Source organism: Anomaloglossus baeobatrachus, chromosome 1 (assembly GCF_048569485.1).
Source record: "Anomaloglossus baeobatrachus isolate aAnoBae1 chromosome 1, aAnoBae1.hap1, whole genome shotgun sequence".
Taxonomy (NCBI): Eukaryota; Metazoa; Chordata; class Amphibia; order Anura; family Aromobatidae; genus Anomaloglossus; species Anomaloglossus baeobatrachus.
This window is the reverse complement of record NC_134353.1, coordinates 607,148,894-607,169,348: the sequence shown is the minus strand read 5'-3', so window position 1 is coordinate 607,169,348 and position 20,455 is coordinate 607,148,894. Positions and strand designations below refer to the sequence as shown.

Below are 20,455 nucleotides of genomic sequence, written 5' to 3'. Positions count from 1 at the left end.
TTTAATGATTCCTTTTTCGGGAAGATTAAGGCCCTGTGCGCACTGGAAAATGGAATTTTCTTAAGAAAATTCCACAGGGTCTGAAAGATTACCGCACCTGCGGTAAAAAAACACAGCAAACCGCACCCAAAAACTGCATGCGGTTTTACCGCGGTATTGTTCGCGGTATTGTCGCGGTTTTGCAGCGTTCGGGTTGGTACATGTGTTTTAATGCATTCAATGCAATAAAGCAGATTGAGAAAAAAAAGTAAAAAGAAAAAAAGTCATTTCCATCTGAGATAGATAGTAGATAGATAAATAGACAGATAGAAGAATAGATAGAGGGATAGATAGATAGAGTCCCTGTGAGCACACGCTGCATTTCTCCCAAGCGGTAATGTGTTGTTCACATTACCAGCCGTGGGAAATGACCTGTGGTTACCTCTCTGCAGTCTGTCTCGTTGCAAGGCTGCATCGAGTAGTGTGTCAGTTGCGGCTGGATGCAAGCATCGCAGGACGTGGATTACGCCGGAGCTGTGTGTTGGAGGGGTTAATAAAGGGGTGAAACAGGGGCTTTTTTGTGTTTTATTTAAAATAAAGGATTTTTCGGTGTTTGAGTTTACTCACTTTACTTACGGGTTGATCATGTCAGCTGTCACATAGACGCTGCCATGATCAAGCCTGGACTTAGTGGCGGCGATACGCCGCCATTAACTCCTTATATTAACTCCTTATATTACCTTGATTGCCACCGCATCACGGCAACAGGAAGAGCCGGGGACACTCCGGTACTGCCGCATAATGGATGCGACAGTCCCGGGGCAGCTGCGGGCTGATATTCTCGCCTGCGGAAGAGGGGGGGCATTAACCCTGGCCCTCGCCCTCCCCAGCCTGAGAATACCGGGCCGCCGCTGTGTGCTTACCTCGGCTGGAAGGTAAAAATACAGCGGAGCCCACGTGGTTTTTTTTCTATACAGTGCCTACAAGTAGTATTCAACCCCCTGCAGATTTAGCAGGTTTGATAAGATGCAAATAAGTTAGAGCCTGCAAACTTCAAACAAGAGCAGGATTTATTAACAGATGCATAAATCTTACAAACCAACAAGTTATGTTGCTCAGTTAAATTTTAATACATTTTCAACATAAAAGTGTGGGTCAATTATTATTCAACCCCTAGGTTTAATATTTTGTGGAATAACCCTTGTTTGCAATTACAGCTAATAATTGTCTTTTATAAGACCTGATCAGGCCGGCACAGGTCTCTGGAGTTATCTTGGCCCACTCCTCCATGCAGATCTTCTCCAAGTTATCTAGGTTCTTTGGGTGTCTCATGTGGACTTTAATCTTGAGCTCCTTCCACAAGTTTTCAATTGGGTTAAGGTCAGGAGACTGACTAGGCCACTGCAACACCTTGATTTTTTCCCTCTTGAACCAGGCCTTGGTTTTCTTGGCTGTGTGCTTTGGGTCATTGTCTTGTTGGAAGATGAAATGACGACCCATCTTAAGATCCTTGATGGAGGAGCGGAGGTTCTTGGCCAAAATCTCCAGGTAGGCCGTGCTATCCATCTTCCCATGGATGCGGACCAGATGGCCAGGCCCCTTGGCTGAGAAACAGCCCCGCAGCATGATGCTGCCACCACCATGCTTGACTGTAGGGATGGTATTCTTGGGGTTGTATGCAGTGCCATCCAGTCTCCAAGCGTCACGTGTGTGGTTGGCACCAAAGATCTCGATCTTGGTCTCATCAGACCAGAGAACCTTGAACCAGTCTGTCTCAGAGTCCTCCAAGTGATCATGAGCAAACTGTAGACGAGCCTTGACATGACGCTTTGAAAGTAAAGGTACCTTACGGGCTCGTCTTGAACGGAGACCATTGCGGTGGAGTACGTTACTTATGGTATTGACTGAAACCAATGTCCCCACTGCCATGAGATCTTCCCGGAGCTCCTTCCTTGTTGTCCTTGGGTTAGCCTTGACTCTTCGGACAAGCCTGGCCTCGGCACGGGTGGAAACTTTCAAAGGCTGTCCAGCCCGTGGAAGGCTAACAGTAGTTCCATAAGCCTTCCACTTCCGGTTGATGCTCCCAACAGTGGAGACAGGTAGGCCCAACTTCTTGGAAAGGGTTTTGTACCCCTTGCCAGCCTTGTGACCCTCCACGATCTTGTCTCTGATGGCCTTGGAATGCTCCTTTGTCTTTCCCATGTTGACCAAGTATGAGTGCTGTTCACAAGTTTGGGGAGGGTCTTAATTAGTCAGAAAAGGTTGGAAAAAGAGATAATTAATCCAAACATGTGAAGCTCATTGTTCTTTGTGCCTGAAATACTTCTTAATACTTTAGGGGAACCAAACAGAATTCTTGTGGTTTGAGGGGTTGAATAATAAATGACCCTCTGAATAAACTTTTCACAATTTAAAAAAAAAAATAAAAAAATAAATAACATTCTTTTTTGCTGCAGTGCATTTCACACTTCCAGGCTGATCTACAGTCCAAATGTCACAATGCCAAGTTAATTCCGAATGTGTAAACCTGCTAAATCTGCAGGGGGTTGAATACTACTTGTAGGCACTGTATGTCCGTTTGATTTGTATGTGTATTCTATAAGTCTGTGTGTGAGTGCGATATGTGTGTATTCTATGTCTGTGTCTGTGATATGTGTGTGTTTACTCTCTGCTCTGCTTCCTCTTCCTGTCATAATGACATCACTTCCCTGCAAACCACAGGGCAGCGATGAACATTATGTCCCGAAACCGCAAAATACCGGAGGGAATAACGCAGGAAAAGGCAATGAACTGCACAGAATTTGCTGCCTGCATTATTCCCTGTGGGATTTCACGATTACATTGCAGTCAATGGAGTGAAATGATGCAGCGATGTGCGGAAAAGAAGTGACATGCAATTTTGCTGCGGGAATCCCACAGCAAAACATGCAGCTGTCAAAATCCGCATAGTGCGCACAGCATTTTTTTTTCCCATAGGTTTTGCTGGTGAATCCCTGCAGAGATGTTATGAACATAACATGCAGCGAAACATGCAGCAAAACCGCAGGAAATCCGCGGCAAAAACCGGCAAGTGCGCACAGGGCCTAAAGGTTTTGATCCCTTATTAAATTTTTTGTGGAGTTAAGGAGAGTGAAAAAACGCAATTCTAGCATTTATATTATTTTTTCTTTACAGCATTTAGCAGTTGGGTTAAAGGGAACCTGTCAGGTGCAATATGCACCCAGAACCACGAGCAGTTCTGGGTGCATATAATCCCTGCCTAACCGTCCCTGTATACACTAGCATAGATAAAGGGATCTTTAGAAAAAGTATTTCTAAAGATTCTTTATAATATGATAATGAGGCCAGGGACTAGTCGCAAGGGCAACAGTTCCCTGTGGGTGTGCTAACATGCTAATGAATGCGCAGCATCAGGGGCATGGTCGCTGTCACCTCTGCAGCCATTGCTAGTTTTTGGCTCAGTGCACATGATCAGAGCGTCCTCGGGTTTCCGATCATGCGCGCTACACCAGTTTGAAGCCGCGACGCGTACACCCGGCTTCATAGTATGCATGACTGGAAGTTCAGGACTTCTAATCATGCGCACTGAGCTGAAATCCAGCGTCAGGCACTATGGCAGCAGAGAGCGGTGAGATTAACCACATCTCTGACATTTATTAGCATGTTAGTATGACCACAGGGCTAAGGGGGACAACTAGCCAATAGAAGTAACACCCTTGCGAATAGTCCCTGCGCTCATTAGCATATTATAAAGGATCTTTAGAAATACTTTTTCTAAAGATCTCTTTATCTATACTAGTGAATACAGTGACTGTTAGGCAAGGATTAGCAATATGTACCCAGAACTGCTTTTGGTTCTGGGTGTATATTGGTCCTGACAGGTTCCCTTTAATTAATTTTATATTTTATTATTTTGATCAATAAGACTGCATAAGACAAAGATACCAAACATATCTACAAAAAATTTTGTATATATATATATATATATATATATATATATATATATATATATATTTGGGGTTTTTTTGTTTTTTTTTAAGCATTTTATTTACTTTTTACTTTATTTTTTACTCCCCTTATGGGACTTGAGCCTGAGATTGTCAGATGCAGTGCAGTATTGCAGTATATAGTAAAAATCACGGTCTCTTATAAAGTCCAACAACAGGCTGGTCTTCATAGGAAAAGTCTATTGGCAAGCACAAGGGTCTCCAGCAGGTCCAGCTGCTATAGTAATTAATCAGCAGCATAGAGTGGCTGATGGATGCATTAAACGGTGCATCTCCCTAGACTGCACGTTGTAAATGACATTGTGAGGAACTGACAATAGCATTCAGGGGGATAATAGCAGGGGCAGAGTTCAACTCAGCTGACTGCAGTTTGAAGCAGATGCTTACTATGTAAAGCCGACAGCATCTGCTTGGTATAGTGCAGGCTCAGCTCCTGAGCCAGCATCATGAAGGAAGTACCTGTATGACCAATGTCAGGAAGGGGTTAACATAAGACATACACTTTAAGAAATTGCTTGAATAATTTTGCATATACTTTATACTGGTCAGAGACATTGGAGGATAGTTGGGCTATGCAGATGTATCTGGACGGCTTCACACTAGTCTTGAACTGTAGCATGGAATATTTCAAATACTTTTGCTCTCTTGTTGCAGCCTCAATGGCACCAAGCAGAAAAGGAGATATTGCGGGAGGAGCCATTAGAGCCATGATCGCTGGTACAGTAGCATGTTTCATGACTGCTTGCATTGCAGGTATAGTATTTTTACCAACAAATTTATTTTATATTTTAATTTAATATAGAAACTAATATAGTAAAGGTATTGTATCATAAGAAAATGACCCATAGTTTATATCAGGTCGTTGTGTTAAAAACATATGTGGTTATTTTTCTTTTTTACATCGCAGCAGACATATTATATATATATATATATATATATATATATATATATATATATATATATGTATGTGTGTGTGTATATATATATATACAGACCAAAAGTTTGGACACACCTTCTCATCTCTAGAACTACTATTAAGAGGAGACTTTGTGCAGCAGGCCTTCATGGTAAAATAGCTGCTAGGAAACCACTGCTAAAGACAGACAACAAGCAGAACAGACTTGTTTGGGCTAAAGAACACAAGGAACGGACATTAGACCAGTGGAAATCTGTGTTTCAGTCTGATGAGTCCAAATTTGAGATCTTTGGATCCAACCACCGTATCTTTGTAAAAAAGGTGAACGGATGGAATCTACATGCCTGGTTCCCACTGTGAAGCATGGAGGAGGAGGTGTGATGGTGTGGGGGTGCTTTGCTGGTGACACTGTTGGGGATTTATTCAAAATTGAAGGAATACAGAACCAGCATGGCTACCACAGCATCTTGCAGCGGCATGCTATTCAATCTGGTTTGCGTTTAGTTGGACCATAATTTATTTTTCAACAGGACAATGACCCTAAATACACCTCCAGGCTGTGTAAGGGCTATTTGACTAAGAAGGAGAGTGATGGGGTGCTACGCCAGATGACCTGGTCTCCACAGTCAGCAGACCTGAACCCAATCAAGATGGTTTGGGGTGAGCTGGACCGGAGAGTGAAGGCAAAAGGGACAACAAGTGCTAAGCATCTCTGGGAACTCCTTCAAGACTGTTGGAAAACCATTTCCGGTGACTACCTCTTGAAGGTCATCAAGAGAATACCCAGAGTGTACAAAGTAGCAATCAAAGCAAAAGGTGGCTACTTTGAAGAACCTAGAATATAAGACATATTTTCAGTTGTTTCACACTTTTTTTAAGTATTTCATTCCACATGTTTTAATTAATAGTTTTGATGCCTTCACTGTGAATCTACAATTTTTAGAGTCATGAAAATAAAGAAAACTCTTTGAATGAGGAGGTGTGTCCAAACTTTTGGTCTGTACTGTACATATATATATTTATTTATTTATTTTTTAATTAGTAATCTTGCAGTTTTCACAAGAGCAACTAAGGGTATTTTAAACTGAGGTTATTTTGCTCCATGTCATTTACAGAAGACATTTATTATTAGTTCCATTATTATCCCAGGCAAGTTTACAATAACATATGACACCTATATACAAAGCTGGTAACAAAGTCTTCAGCATTCACAGCAGGTAATGTCATAATCCTGCTCTCCCACTGCTCACAATGACACAAGATGATACAAAAGACAATGGCTGAGCTAGTCTATTGCTGCTAATGTACATGGATTTCCTGAAAGAACAGGAAGTACCTTGTTTTCCCAAAAATAAGACCTACTTTGAAAATTTTCTCAAGTGTGACTTTTCAGAATTTTTGTGGATTCTCAAAATATAAGCCTTAGGGGTGCTTCACACACAGCCAGCTCGCTGCCGAGATCGCTGCTGAGTCACGCTTTTTGTGACGCAGCAGTGACCTCATTAGCGATCTCACTGTGTGTGACACTGAGCAGCGATCTGGCCCCTGCTGCGAGATTGCTGCTCGTTACACACAGCCCTGGTTCGTTTTCTTCAAAGGCGCTCTCCCACTGTGACACACAGATCGCTGTGTGTGACAGCGAGAGAGCGACAAATGAAGCGAGCAGGGGGCAGGAGCCGGCGTCTGGCAGCTGCGGTAAGCTGCAACCAAGATAAACATCGGGTAACAAAGGTGGTTATCCGATATTTACCTTAGTTACCAGCCTCCGCCGCTCTCACGCTGCCTGTGCTGCCGGCTCCGGCTCTCTGCACATGTAGCTGCTGTACACATCGGGTTAATTAACCCGATGTGTACTGTAGCTAGGAGAGCAAGGAGCCAGCGCTAAGCAGTGTGCGCGGCTCCCTGCACATGTAGCTGCATTACACATCGGGTTAATTAACCCGATGTGTACTGTAGCTAGGAGAGCAAGGAGCCAGCGCTCAGTGTGCGCGGCTCCCTGCTCCCTGCATACACAGCTAAGCGGTGTGCGCTGGTAACTAATGTAAACATCGGGTAACCATACCCGATGTTTACCTTAGTTACCAGTGTCCGCAGCTTCCAGACGCCGGCTCCGTGCAAGCGCAGCGTCGCTTGCACGTCGCTGCTGGCTGGGGGCTGGTCACTGGTCGCTGGTGAGATCTGCCTGTTTGACAGCTCACCAGCGACCATGTAGCGATGCAGCAGCGATCCTGACCAGGTCAGATCGCTGGTCGGATCGCTGCTGCATCGCTAAAGTGTGAAGGTACCCTTAGTCCAAAAATAAGACCTACTTACAATTCATCAAAAAAGTTAATCGAAACAGTGTCCAGGCAGGTATACATGTAAAAAAGTAAAATTCATTGGCAATAGAAAGCAGCAGGTCAGATACACCTTTCATCAATGAAAGCAGACGCTTCCAAAAGATTAGTGCTCAAAAGACCACACAAGACTCAAAGCAATAAGGGTTAGCAAGTGCCAGGCTCTTACACAACCCTTATTGCCTTGGGTCTTTTGAGTGTAATACTTTGGGGGGGGGGGTGTCTGATTTTTTTGGTAAAAGGTCTGTAAACCATATACTATAATATAGTACCTTATGAAAACAGGTGAGAAACAATATACCATACTAGTATATTGGACCCCAGACTACATGAGGGCAAAAATAAAGAGGTATTGTCATGATCCAGGCCGGCTTTTCCCTGCTGCTGGTTATACCCAGTTCTGGCCTGGTCATGTCAGGGGTTAACTTCCCTTGCCTCGTTCTGGATCCCAGGACACTATATCTTGCCTCTCTACCTATGGCTCAGTGCCAGTGATATTTCTGCCTTGCAGCGTGTATACTGGCTCTGGTGAGTGTTCCTGATCTGTTCTGCCTCACTGTTACTGTGTCCTGACTTTGACCCTTCCCGTTCGTCTGCCTGTCCCGGTCCCTGACTTCCCGCTCCTGTCTGTTGTTTGTGTTTCCCTCTGCATACCTGATCTCCCAACTTCTGACTCGGTTCTGTTGTTTGACTTGATTTTGATCCTCCCTTTGCTGTGACTCGACTCTCCTGGCTAGACCATGACTGCTTGACTACTCTATTGCCCCCTGGTGGTTCGCCTGTTAACATTGCTGAAGTTACTCTCCTGTACTTCAGCTGTCTTTCCGTTACAGTTTTCTTTGTCTCTCCTTCACTACTCTGCTGCCACCTAGTAGGGATTACGCTGTACTGCGTCTTACTAACTTTTGTACAGCATGACAGCTATTCCATTGAGTAGAAGAAAGGAACTGTGGAGGACTCTCAGGGCATAAATCTTACTGCTTTCTGCAAAGAAAAGATGCTTGTTCCAAATGGTCCAAAAATGGAGAACAAAGTACGATAACCTCAGTACCTGAACCGAAAGACATGGCCTGTGAAGGCATTGTTAGCAGGAGATCAAGGTCTTTGGTCAAGACTATATTTGAATATACAGTACAGACCAAAAGTTTGGACACACCTTCTCATTCAAAGAGTTTTCTTTATTTTCAGGACTCTGAAAATTGTAGATTAACATTGAATGCATCTTTTTGCATTATTATTGTTCAATAAAACTAACTTTATTAATCGTGTACTGTAGACAAATGACACATATATCTGAACCAAAAGAAAGCAGCAAAAACACATAAGAAAGCAGCAAAACCTGTTTTTTGTAAGCCAAATGAGGTTTTGCCTGCAGAAAAGATGCTGCAGAACTGCAATGTGTAAGCAAAGCCTTAGGGTGGCTTTGCACACTACGACATCGCAGGTGCGATGTCGGTGGGGTCAAATCGAAAGTGACGCACATCCGGCGTCACTTGCGATGTCGTAGTGTGTAAATCCTAGATGATACGATGAACGAGCGCAAAAGCGTCGTTATCGTATCATCGGTGCAGGCTCCGACATTTCCATAATGCCGGTGCCGCGACAGGTACGATGTTGTTCCTCGTTCCTGCGGCAGCACACATCGCTGTGTGTGAAGCCGCAGGAACGAGGAACATCTCCTTACCTGCCGCCAGCGGCTATGCGGAAGGAAGGAGGTGGGCGGGATGTTTACATCCTGCTCATCTCCGCCCCTCCGCCGCCATTGGCCTCCTGCCGTGTGACGTCGCTGTGACGCCGCACGACCTACCCCCTTAGGAAGGAGGCGGGTCGCCGGCCAGAGCGACGGTCGCAGGGCAGGTGAGTGCATGTGAAGCTGGCGTAGCGATAATTATCGCTACGCCAGCTATCACAAGATATCGTACCTGTGACAGGGGCGGGGACTATCGCGTGCGACATCGCAGCATCGGCTTGCGATGTCGCAACGTGCAAAGCCCGCCTTAGCGTTGGCCTGTTCCCCTTTGAAGGTGGCCGGATAGCTGCATCTGCCATCTACATAGGAGAATGATCAGACCACTGGACGGCACTGTTAATCTTCCGGAATTCACTGCCCCCTGAAGCAGAGGATGGGTATCGGTGTATTCATGAAGAATATAAGATGAGGAAGACCCTTTAAAACACTTATCAGATCATCAGACGCACTAAGATGAAAGGATACTGTAAATTATATGTACTAAGATATAATCAGGTTAGGAACTTGCTTTAATCCAAACATGCAAAGTAGCCATTTGGATTTCTGTGGGGTTTTTAAAAAATTAATGAAAAGCCATTGCAATAAAGAAGAAATTAAGTTTTATATCCCACTGGAGTCTGCTTACCATTTCAGTATTAATCTCCTACTATCTCCGCCCAAGCGCAAGTGATGAGGTTAAGACTAATGATGAGCGTACCGGTGGAATCGTTTGCCAGATTTGGCCCAACTTTAGTTAAAAGTTTGGTTTGGGACTTGACCCGGATCACCGATCCACATATAAGTCAATGGGGACCCAAACTTTGGTGCACTAAAATGGCTGTATTTTTAGGCTGGGAAGGGACAAATAACCCCTCTATTTTTGATAGCCAGCCAAGGCAAAGCAGACAGCTGAGAGCTGTAGCCTCCATCTACTTTACCTGTGCTGTTTATCAAAAATAAACAGGACCCCACGTCATTTTGTTTTATTTATTGATTTTGTATAGAGATATAGAGATACTGCACTTAGATGTGGTCTGCACTTAAATATGGAATAATTTGCTCATTAATTCATACCGTTTACAGGAATATTAACACCACCAATTACCCCAACCATATGCAGTGATGTACTAGACAGCGTCTTCCTTAATTCTACAGACTTGCCTATTACGACACCGGAGATTACTGACTGCTGCTTGAACCTCTATACATGGTAAATGCATACTGAAATCTGTTTTTCCTTTTCCTTTTTACAGTGTTAAATTGTAAATGAGAGACATTGGAAATTTGTGGTTGAAATTTTATTGACACTACCCAATCAACAGAATCAGGCGTGCAGAAATCCTTGTTCTTAATGCCAAAACAACCACATTCTGATGTAAAGAACTAAATTTCAGATGCAGACATTTCAGAAATAAACTATACCTCACAACTTTGAAAAATAGAAAAGAGGGATTTATACAGCTTTCCTACAATTTTTATTCTACAGTAGGCTACTTCCATAAACCTTGCACACTCCTTATATGAGCCCACACAGAAGTATTTCCCTTAATGAAGTTCATTAGTGTTCCCACTCAGTATGATACCCCTTTCATGCTCCCCACAGTTCCACCCAGACAGTATGAAGCCCCCATAGTACATTCACGCACCACAGAGTATGCTGTCCCCACTGCCCACCCACACAGTATCATTCCCCACAGCCCAACACTCAGTTTGGTGCCTCTAAAGTCCACCCCTGACAGTATGATGTATCCACAAGCCTAATACTTAGTATCATGCCCCTACTACCATCCATACGAACAGTATGCTGCCTTTATAGGTCCCCACACAAACTATGATGCATCATAACCACAGACACAATATTATGTCCTCATAGCCCTCCCATACTGTATGATGCCCCCATAACCACCTCCACACAGTATGAAGCCGTCCCTCAGTTACCAGACAGCGAGATCATGCACAGCTCCATACAGTCACACTCATACTCATACTTATGCTCATACAGTCACTCACACAGCATGATGCACCTCACAATCCCCATTATCTCCCCAACACAATATAATGCTCCACCCACAGCCACACACACCATACACATTTTGATGCTCCCACATTACATTCCCCTAATACATAGCATATTTGTAGCACCCCTGAAGCCATCAGGGAGTTACAAGGTTCTGCATCCCCACAAGGATGCAGGGCCTACCCCATGGGGACCCGGAAAGCCAGTGCTGGTAACAACCAAACACTCCATATAATCCCTGTTTTCCCAAATTCCCCCCCATAGAATGGTACCAGGCAAAGGTCGGACCAATGGATGGCCGCCTAGAGGTGGAGCCACTCCAGTCTACTAGACGACCAGGTGGGAGGGGCAGACAGTGGACAGACATAGAGAGAGAGAGAGTAGTGTGTCGGTGACAGTGAAAGAGAAAAGGACTGTCAAGACTGTAACAGTGACCTGAGGGCCCAGGCAGTTAGTTGGCGGTGGAATACAGTGGAGTACTCCCGGAACTACACACCAATGGGGTACAGAATCCTAGGTCAGGAAAATGCTCCAGGCAGACCTGGTAAAATCTGTACAGTGAGGGGACCATCAAGGACCTCACTGACCTTGAAGTTCGGGACACAGTAGCAACGGGAGAACTGGGGACAGGACCAGAGACTGCAACCCCACAGGGTTCACACTACCGTCATGCGGACTGCTGTAAGAGACTACCAGGAGGGGACCCCCAGCCGCTGTACTCCACGGGGAGCTACCAGCCAAAGACAGGTGCAGGGGAAGAAGCCACCAGGTCACTAAGCCGGCACTGGAACAAAAGGGACCTGCAGTTAAGACCAGCCGGCCTTGGGTGACTAGTACCAGCTTACTGTGAGTAAAGGGTCTAGTTACACTGCAATCCCCTGTGTGGCCTACCTTCTTTCAACACCCGTCACATCACCTATCCTCTGGGGCCTGGCCCTGCTTGTGGAGGGCCTAACATCTAGGTTGCCACTAACACCAGCCCCAGTATTGAAAACTGTGCAGCGGCGGCTCCATCCACATAGCCGCAAACTGCAAGTGGCGTCACGTATAAACTTCATTCAACAATCCCCTGTAAATAATTCCCTTTTCAAAAAGCACCCAGTGCACGGAACCGGGCAACAGCCACCAAAGTGACATTCCCCAGTTATACACCGCCCGGGACCAAGTACCCCATAACCCTGGGCGACACATTGTACTGTTGTTGTGTCTCTCAGTAATCACACTCAGTGGAGATCTTCAGGCTATTTATTAGGTGGTATTGTCAGCCATTGCATCTCTCCCTGCTGCCTGCACTCTGTCTACAGTTCCAGCGAGTTCCCACTTGCTTGTGAACACATACAAGAAGAGAGACCCCTAGAGGCCATACAGCATATACATATTGCTACATCCTTTCTCTTTAAACAAGAAGAACAATCAAACTTAATAAACACAACAGTTAACCTGACCAAGTAAAAGAGAATTACAATATATACAGTTAGATATAATCCTTGAGGTGCGCAGGCTTTCTGATCATTCTGCCTGCCCTAGTAACATAAGAAGAGTCAATGTCCACCTCTGGTAGTTGTTCTGATTCTGGTAATGTGCCTTCTGATATTGCCTGTCTCTGGTTAACAGTCTCACCCTGATGGTCAGCAGTCACTGTTGGTACTTGGCTTGGACTTGATGCCTCGTTATCTTGGGTATCAGGATATTGTTCAAAAGACCAAGAATCATCTTGTTCTTGTGTTTTCCTCAAATATCTCCTATTTCTCATTAGGCTTCTTCCGTCTTCTGTTACAATTTCGTAAGACCGAGTTCCTAGTTTCTGGACAACCTTTGCCTTTTGCCAGTGTTTGTCGTATTTGCTGCTTGGCTGAAGACGTATGTTGTCATTCCTCTGGAGATCTGGCAGATCCTTTGCAGATTTATTGTAATAGAAAGCTTGCCTATCTTGATTTTTCTTTAGTTGAGCTTTGATGTTTCCCACCAACTTTGGCTTTAACAGATGACTAGCGGTTGGTATGAGTGTCTTTGTACGTCTACTCATGAGCTTCTGTGCCGGACTGCTGTCTATGCCTTGGGTGGGTGTTTTTATATAATACAGTATAGACAGATATACATCAGTACCTGCCTGTTTTGCTTTTTTAAGGAGTCTTTTGGCCGTTTTTACTGCTTTGCTATTACTCTGTGGATATCTTGGAGAAGACGTCTGGTGTTCAAATTCCCATCTCTTGCTGAAAGTTTTAAACTCTTCTGAAGTAAACTGAGCAGCATTGTCAGAGAACACGATATCCAGAATGCCATACCTGGCAAAATGGGCCTTGAGTTTTTTAATCACTGTTCTCGCTCTTGTGTCCTGTAAAAAATCAATCTCCCAAAAGTTAGATAAATAGTCCACTGTAATCAGGTATTCTTTGTCATTCCATGTGAACACATCTGTTCCAATTTTTGACCAAGGCCTCTGTGGAATTTCATGAGGTTGCAATATCTCCTTTTGTTGCTTATCACTGCAGGATGCACATATTTCACATTGTGCTATATAGTTTTTAATGTGGTCATTCATTCCTGGCCATTAAATAGATTCTCTTGCTCGCTGTAGACATCCTTCCCTGCCTAAGTGCGAAGAGTGCAGTGTTTCCAGTATGTCTCTTCTGAGTGCTTCTGGCATAACAGCTCTGTCTCCTTTAAAGATGATTCCTTGCTGCACTGACAGTTCATCTCTATCTCTTATGTGGAAGAATGGAGAAACTTCCCTTGTCACATGCTGCTTGTATTTTGGCCAGCCCTGCAAGATGACAGTCTTTAAGATCTGGAGTATTTTATCCTTCTCTGTACAAGTCTGTATTTGCTTAAACTTGTCTTTTGACACCGCCAGATAGTCACACATATTGATGGTTTCAATTTCATTCTCCTCATCATTTGTGACAGGTAGGTATGCTCTGCTTAGAGTATCTGCAATCAGTAAGTCTCTTCCTGGACAGTAACAGATGTCAAAATCATATTTCTGAAGTCGTAACAGCATGCGCTGTAGTCTCTTTGGGCATTTAGTAGTGGTTTCTTTGTAATGCTCTCCAATGGCTTGTGATCAGATTGCAGTTACTCGTCGACCATAGGTGTACTGGTGAAACTTCTCCATCCCAAATACCACAGCCAGTAACTCCTTCTCAATCTGAGCATATCCCTGCTCTGTTGTTGTTAGGGCTCTGCTTGCAAACGTGATTGGCTGTTTTTTCTGCATTAGTGTAGCTCCAAGGCCTTTTTCTGAAGCATCACATTGTACCACCACTTCTCAATCTGGGTCGAAATACTTCAGGGTTGCTGCATCTGCAATAGCCTTCTTTACTGACCGGAAAGCAGTTTCCTGGTTTTCTGTCCATTCCCAGAGCACATCTTTGTGGGTTAGCTGTCTCAGTGGCTCACACATATCTGACAGATGCTTGCAAAACTTGGAGAGATAATTTACCATGCCCAGAAATCGTTGTACTCCACACACATCAGTTGGGGTTGGCAAATCTTGAATTGCTCTCACCTTTTCTGGATCCACTTTTACACCATTTGAGGTCAGAAGATGTCTAATATATGCAACTTCTGTCATTTTCAGTTTGAATTTGTCCAAGTTCAGCTTTATTTGTTTTCCTCTACATCAGTCCAAAAATTGTATCATCTTCTGATCATGATCCTTGATTGCAGATTCCATATCTTCGCCTTCTCCCACTATAAGGATATGATCTGCTATTGTTTTTACTCCAGGAAGTCCTTCCAAAGCCTGCATCAATTTCTGCTGGAACATCTTCGGAGCAGGTTTTAGTCCCATGGGCAGTCTCAGCCATTTATACCATCCAAATGGTGAAGGAAATGTTGTCAATAAACTTGATTCTTCAGTCAGTTCCACATGCCAGAATCCATTTTTGACATCACATACAGAAAATATTTTAGCCTTTGATAGATCTGAGAGAACATCCTCCAATGTTGGCATCGGGTAATGATTTCTTTTCAGCACCTTGTTGAGTGGCTTTGGATCAATGCATATTCTTAACTTGCCTGATGGTTTCTGCACTATGACCAAACTGCTGATCCAATCTGTACTCTTCTGGACTGGTTCTATCATGCCTCTTCTCTATAAATCTTGTAGCTCTACTTTCAGTGGTTGCATTAAAGCTACAGGCACCCTTCTTGTAGGTAATCTGGTAGGCTGCACGGTTTTATCAATTTCTAGCCTGTATTTACCTTCAAAACACCCATCACCTTCAAATAAATCAGCATACTCCATTTTTATTTTCTGAAATTCTAAATTGCGCTCTGCATTTAGTTTGGGATTTGGTATATCCTGGGAAACGTCAACAGACATAATGTTCTGCGACTGTACTTTTATTAAGTCCATTGCCTGCACTGCTTTTACTCCCAGTATTGGTGCATGGTTCCCACCATGCAGCGTGGTAAATTCAGCTCTGTAACTTTTCCTGTTACATGGGTTCCGTATTTTGAGCTTACATGTCCCCATAGGTTTCAGAACACTTTTGTTGTACATCACCAGTACCTTGTCCGTTGGCTCAATGGAAACCTGCTTGTTCAGCAGAGCACTTGGAATTACATTACAGCTTGCTCCACAATCCAGCTGAAATCTAATGGGCTTCTCATCCAACAGGAAGGTTGCATAGAGCTGCTTGGCATCCTTGACTACTGGCTGCCTGATTACATTGACATTCTCTGTTGCAGGTTGCAGCTGTAGCCATGTAATGTCCTCTGCACTGTCAGTGTCTGGTGTCACAGTGTGGACCTGTCTATGCTGTTTGCTTGTACCCAGCCTGCAGACAGCTGAGAAATTATTCTTCTTGCCACATAACCTGCAGGTTTCGCCATATGCTGCACACTTGGTCTTGTCTCTCTCATGTATCTTACCACAATATTTGCAGTGGATCATGCTTATAGGGGAGCTTGGTCTTGTCTTTCCTCTCATAGATACTGCATGTACCTCATCATCATCATCATTTTCACTGGTGCCTGCCATCATCTTCAGGCTGCGCTTTGTCAGCTCTGCAGCCCTGCAGATTTGCATGCATCTCTCTAAGGTCAGCTCTTCGTCTCTGAGTAACCTTTCTGTGAGGCGAGTGTCCATAATGCCACATATAATTCTGTCTCTTATGAGGCTATCCCTGATTTCCCCAAAGCCACATGTTGCAGCCAATGTCCTCAGCTCTGTCACATATCTGTCTACATTCTCACCATCCGCCTGCTGTCTTGTGAAAAACTTGTATCTCTCCACAGTCTCATTTCTCTTGGGGTCACAGTGCTTATCAAATGCCTCCACAATCTCTGCTAGGACGAGGTGGTCTGTGTCTGGCAGTAAGGTCTGAGCTAGTTCTCTGCCTTTTTCCCCAATTAAGTAATAAAACAGCTTTACTTTACGTTTGTCATCACTGGGGGCCACTGTCAGATCCACATACAGAGTAAACTCCTCTTTCCAGTGTCTCCATGTCTGGGATAGATTACATGATGAGACATCCAGTTTCTGAGGGGGCTTCAGACCAGTCTCCATCTTGTATAATGACAGGAAATCTGTACTCACAGTTGCAATGATGTTCTGTCCAGTCCCAGTCTCACACACAAGCTCTGAGGATTTGCAGGTGTCACATGAAGGTTCTGTGCCAGGCCACCATGTTCAGTTGTTGTGTCTCTCAGTAATCACACTCAGTGGAGATCTTCAGGCTCTTTATTAGGTGGTGTTATCAGCCATTACATCTCCCTCTGCTGCCTGCACTCTGTCTGCAGTACCAGAGAGTTCCCACTTGCTTGTGAACACATACAAGAAGAGAGACCCCTAGAGGCCCCTAGAGGCCATACAGCATATACATATTGCTACACACATATTGCCATAGCTCCCTCTATACAATATGATGCCACTCTCATTTCCCTCCCCACACACAAGCATCTTACTTGCCTGTGTTTCCTGTCACATCCTTACTCTTCTGAGACAGTATCTGATGCTCAGTCATGTGACCTGAAGTTCCTTGCAGACCCTTCAGTATGTATTCAAATGCAATGATAGAGCAGTAATCTGAGGGCTCTCTGCTTCTTATTACAGTATATGCAACTATATCAATATACTAAAGATACAAATAGAGCTCAAGTCGGGACATAACCCCATCCTCCCAGGACAGAGGGACAGGTCACAAAATTCTGTCCTGCTGGATCTGGGACGGTTGGGAGGCATGAATGAACTATGTAAATGTACCCTTATGACACAATTTTACAGTAACTGCGGAAAAATGCCCTAAGGACTGAACATATGGCCATCAAAGTGGGTTTACAATAGATATAATTGCAAAGAGTATTACAATCATTTGGGGGCCAATATTTCAGGCACTTTTGGAAAGAACCTGCTCTAAAAAATATCTGTGTACATATAGCCTTAGGCTATGTGAACATGATTTCTTTTAAAGCACCACTACAGTGGTTTTTTTTATTTGTATCACTGTAGTGGTGCTTGAAATCTAAGTCCCCTGAGCCCTGTTCAATACTCACTTTCCACAGCCTTCATGCTTTTACAGTGGCGCTCCAGTTGGTCTGTGCTGAAAAATGACTAGCCGGCAGCTCCAGTGTTTCATGGAGCGTGCCGGAAGTCACTCTTCAATACAAGTCTATGAGCGCATCATTCTGGCTCTCATAGAGTTGCATTAAGCATGTGTGAAGTTGCTTCTGACTTCTGGAAAGTCAAGTATGAAAACGCCAGAAGATGAGCATAAAACACAGGGCGGCGGGGGGGAGGGGGGTGTGTTACATTAAAATGCTACTCCAGCGCTAAAAAATAACGCTATGTGGTACTTTAAAGGTAGATTCCACTTGCAACTTGCCATAAAAACTGCTCAATTAACAGTAATAATATTGAATATTTGCATTGCATTATCCAATGACATGCTATGCATATGTTACTTCGTTTGTAACTTCTAACCGTGTCAGGCTTCAAAAACTGTGTATAAAAGTGACCATTCTTCTATTTTATATATAAAATACCATATGATATATAATATTAAAAAAGATGGGAAAAGATGACAAAGAAGATGCTGCAGGAGAAACACTGGCTGCATTTTCCTTTGTGATAAAGACGCTATGTGCACAAAACCGTATGGTGAGGCCAGACATCAGGTTTTGATGCAGCAGCTGTAGATAAAGCTGGGAGTGGATTAGTAAAAGAGGAGCTGTAAAATCTGTTCTTTATGATCTACACCTGATTTTTAGCTTCCAAATGGCTTAAGAAAATCTGAACAAAACCTGACTGTGAAGGCTGCTTTACACGAAGCGTCATTGTTAGCGATGTCGCTTGTGAAAGCACCCGCCCTCGTCGTTTGTGCGTCACGGGCAAATCGCTGCCCGTGGCGCACAATATCGCTAGGCGCCGTCACACGGACTTACCTTCCTAGCGATGTCGCTGTGGCCAGCAAACAGCCTCTTTTCTAAGGGGGGCGGTTCGTGCGGCGTCACAGCAACGTCACACGGCAGGCGTCCAATCGAAGCGGAGGGGCGGAGAGCAGCCGCATGAAAGACACGCCCACCTCGTTGCCGGAGGACGCAGGTACAGTGCTGTTCGTCGTTCCTGGGGTGTCACACATAGCGATGTTGTGCTGCCTCAGGAACGACGAACAACCTACGTCCACAACGACCAACGAAATTTTGAAAATGAACGACGTGTCAACAATCAACGATTAGGTGAGTATTTTTGATCATTAACACTCGTTCGTAGGTGTTACACGCAACAACGTCGCTAATGAGACCGGATGTGCGTCACGAATTCCGTGACCCCAACGACATCTCGTTAGCGATGAAGATTTTTATATTTCAAAATTCTTTATCAAGTACAGTTAAATATTGAGTATAAAAATAATAATAATAAGCTCATCTGCTATTTTTGTTGCAGGGTTGTTGCTGAAAGTCCAACAAATGTCACCATTGGAGGCAATCATACAATGAACATATTGTCGGGATGCTGTCAGATCATTGATTCTCCATCCTTTAATTGTACCTGGTTTACTCCAGCAGCTTAGACGTCTACTGTATGACTACAATTTCTACAAAAGCATTAAAGAGCATTTCCCTTTTGAATTCTATTTTGTGGTTTACAAATAGAATTAATCTCCATAAAAAGTTGAATGTTTGTGAATACATTGAATTACATGTCTTTATTAAAGTGAACCTATCAGGTCCAATATGCACCCAGAACCACGAGCAGTTCTGGATGCATATTAGTATTCCCTGCCTAACCGTCCCTGTATACACTAGCATAAATAAAGGGATCTTTAGAAAAACTATTTCTAAAGATCCTTCTTTATATGCTAATGAGCGAGGGGACTAGTCGCAAAGGCATTTGTTCCCTTGGCTAGTCGGCCCACATAGCATGGTAGCACGCACCTGTGGTCGTACTAACATGCTAATGAATGTGCAGCGACGCCGCACATACCTCACTCTTCATGGCAGCCGGTAGAGAATGGATGCACTCTGGGCATGATCCGGAGTCCCCTGGACTTCCAATCATGCGCAGTAAACTGATGCTGGGTGTAAGCTTCCCAGCTTCAGTGAGGTATAGTGCGCATAACCGGAAATGCTGAGAACTCCACCTCATATGCAGAGCGCATCTATCCTCTGCCGGCCGCTATGAACAGTGAGGTATGTGCGGCGTTGCTGCACATTTATTAGCATGTTAGTACACCCACAGGGGCATGCTAACATGCTATGTGGGTCGGCTAACCAAGGGAACAAACTCCCTTGGGACTAGTCCACAACCTCATTAGCATATAATATACGATCTTTAGAAATACATTACTTTTTCTAAAGATCTCTTTATCTATGCTAGTGTATACAGGGATTGTTAGGCAGGGATTAGCAATATACACCCAGAACTGCTCGTGGCTCTGGGTTTATATTGCCCCTGACAGTTTCCTTTTAAGGGTGCGTGCCCACGATCAGTGTTTGCAGCGTTTTGTACACAGCATACTTCCCTTTAACTGTATTCTAAGTTACAGCTGGTATTATAGTCCAGAGCTGCATTCACAATTCTGCTTGCTATAATTGGAACAAATCAACAGACACCATCCCTAATAGTTTTTTTTAGCTTTTATAAAGCGGCTTAGGAACAATACGACTACTGCAATGTATTTACAATGATATTTAAGAGTTCTGTGGATTATATATGTAGACTGAATAATGGGCTTTAGAATGCAAATATACTTCCATCCTGGATAAATACAATTCTTTGTATATACATTTTTTTTTATACTTAAGTGTAAATATCCTAAAAAAAATTATTGTTTAGTATTGTCTATGCCAAGATGACAACATCAACTGAAACATCAAACTATTTGAATGCTATTTATACTGTATAATATAAAATGTTTACATTCAGAATAGTCTTTATTATTTTTTTTTTATTTTTTCCAAAAAAATGCTAATTGTTTTTATGCCCTATAAATATGCATAGAGAATAAATACATTAAACTTTGA

The 20,455-nt window shown here is 43.7% G+C and overlaps 1 protein-coding gene across 1 annotated transcript in view; it reads left to right on the top strand.

The window, feature by feature from the left end:
• SLC28A3 (solute carrier family 28 member 3) overlaps positions 1 to 19,321 on the top strand; it is a 192,286-nt gene extending 172,965 nt beyond the window's left edge. Inside the window, exons 16-18 of the mRNA XM_075340401.1 lie at positions 4,641 to 4,739; positions 10,051 to 10,177; positions 18,876 to 19,321. Of these exons, the coding sequence (XP_075196516.1) occupies positions 4,641 to 4,739; positions 10,051 to 10,177; positions 18,876 to 19,002 (353 nt within the window). The 3' untranslated portion in view covers positions 19,003 to 19,321. The remainder of the gene's footprint in view (positions 1 to 4,640; positions 4,740 to 10,050; positions 10,178 to 18,875) is intronic.
• Positions 19,322 to 20,455: the final 1,134 nt, after the last annotated feature.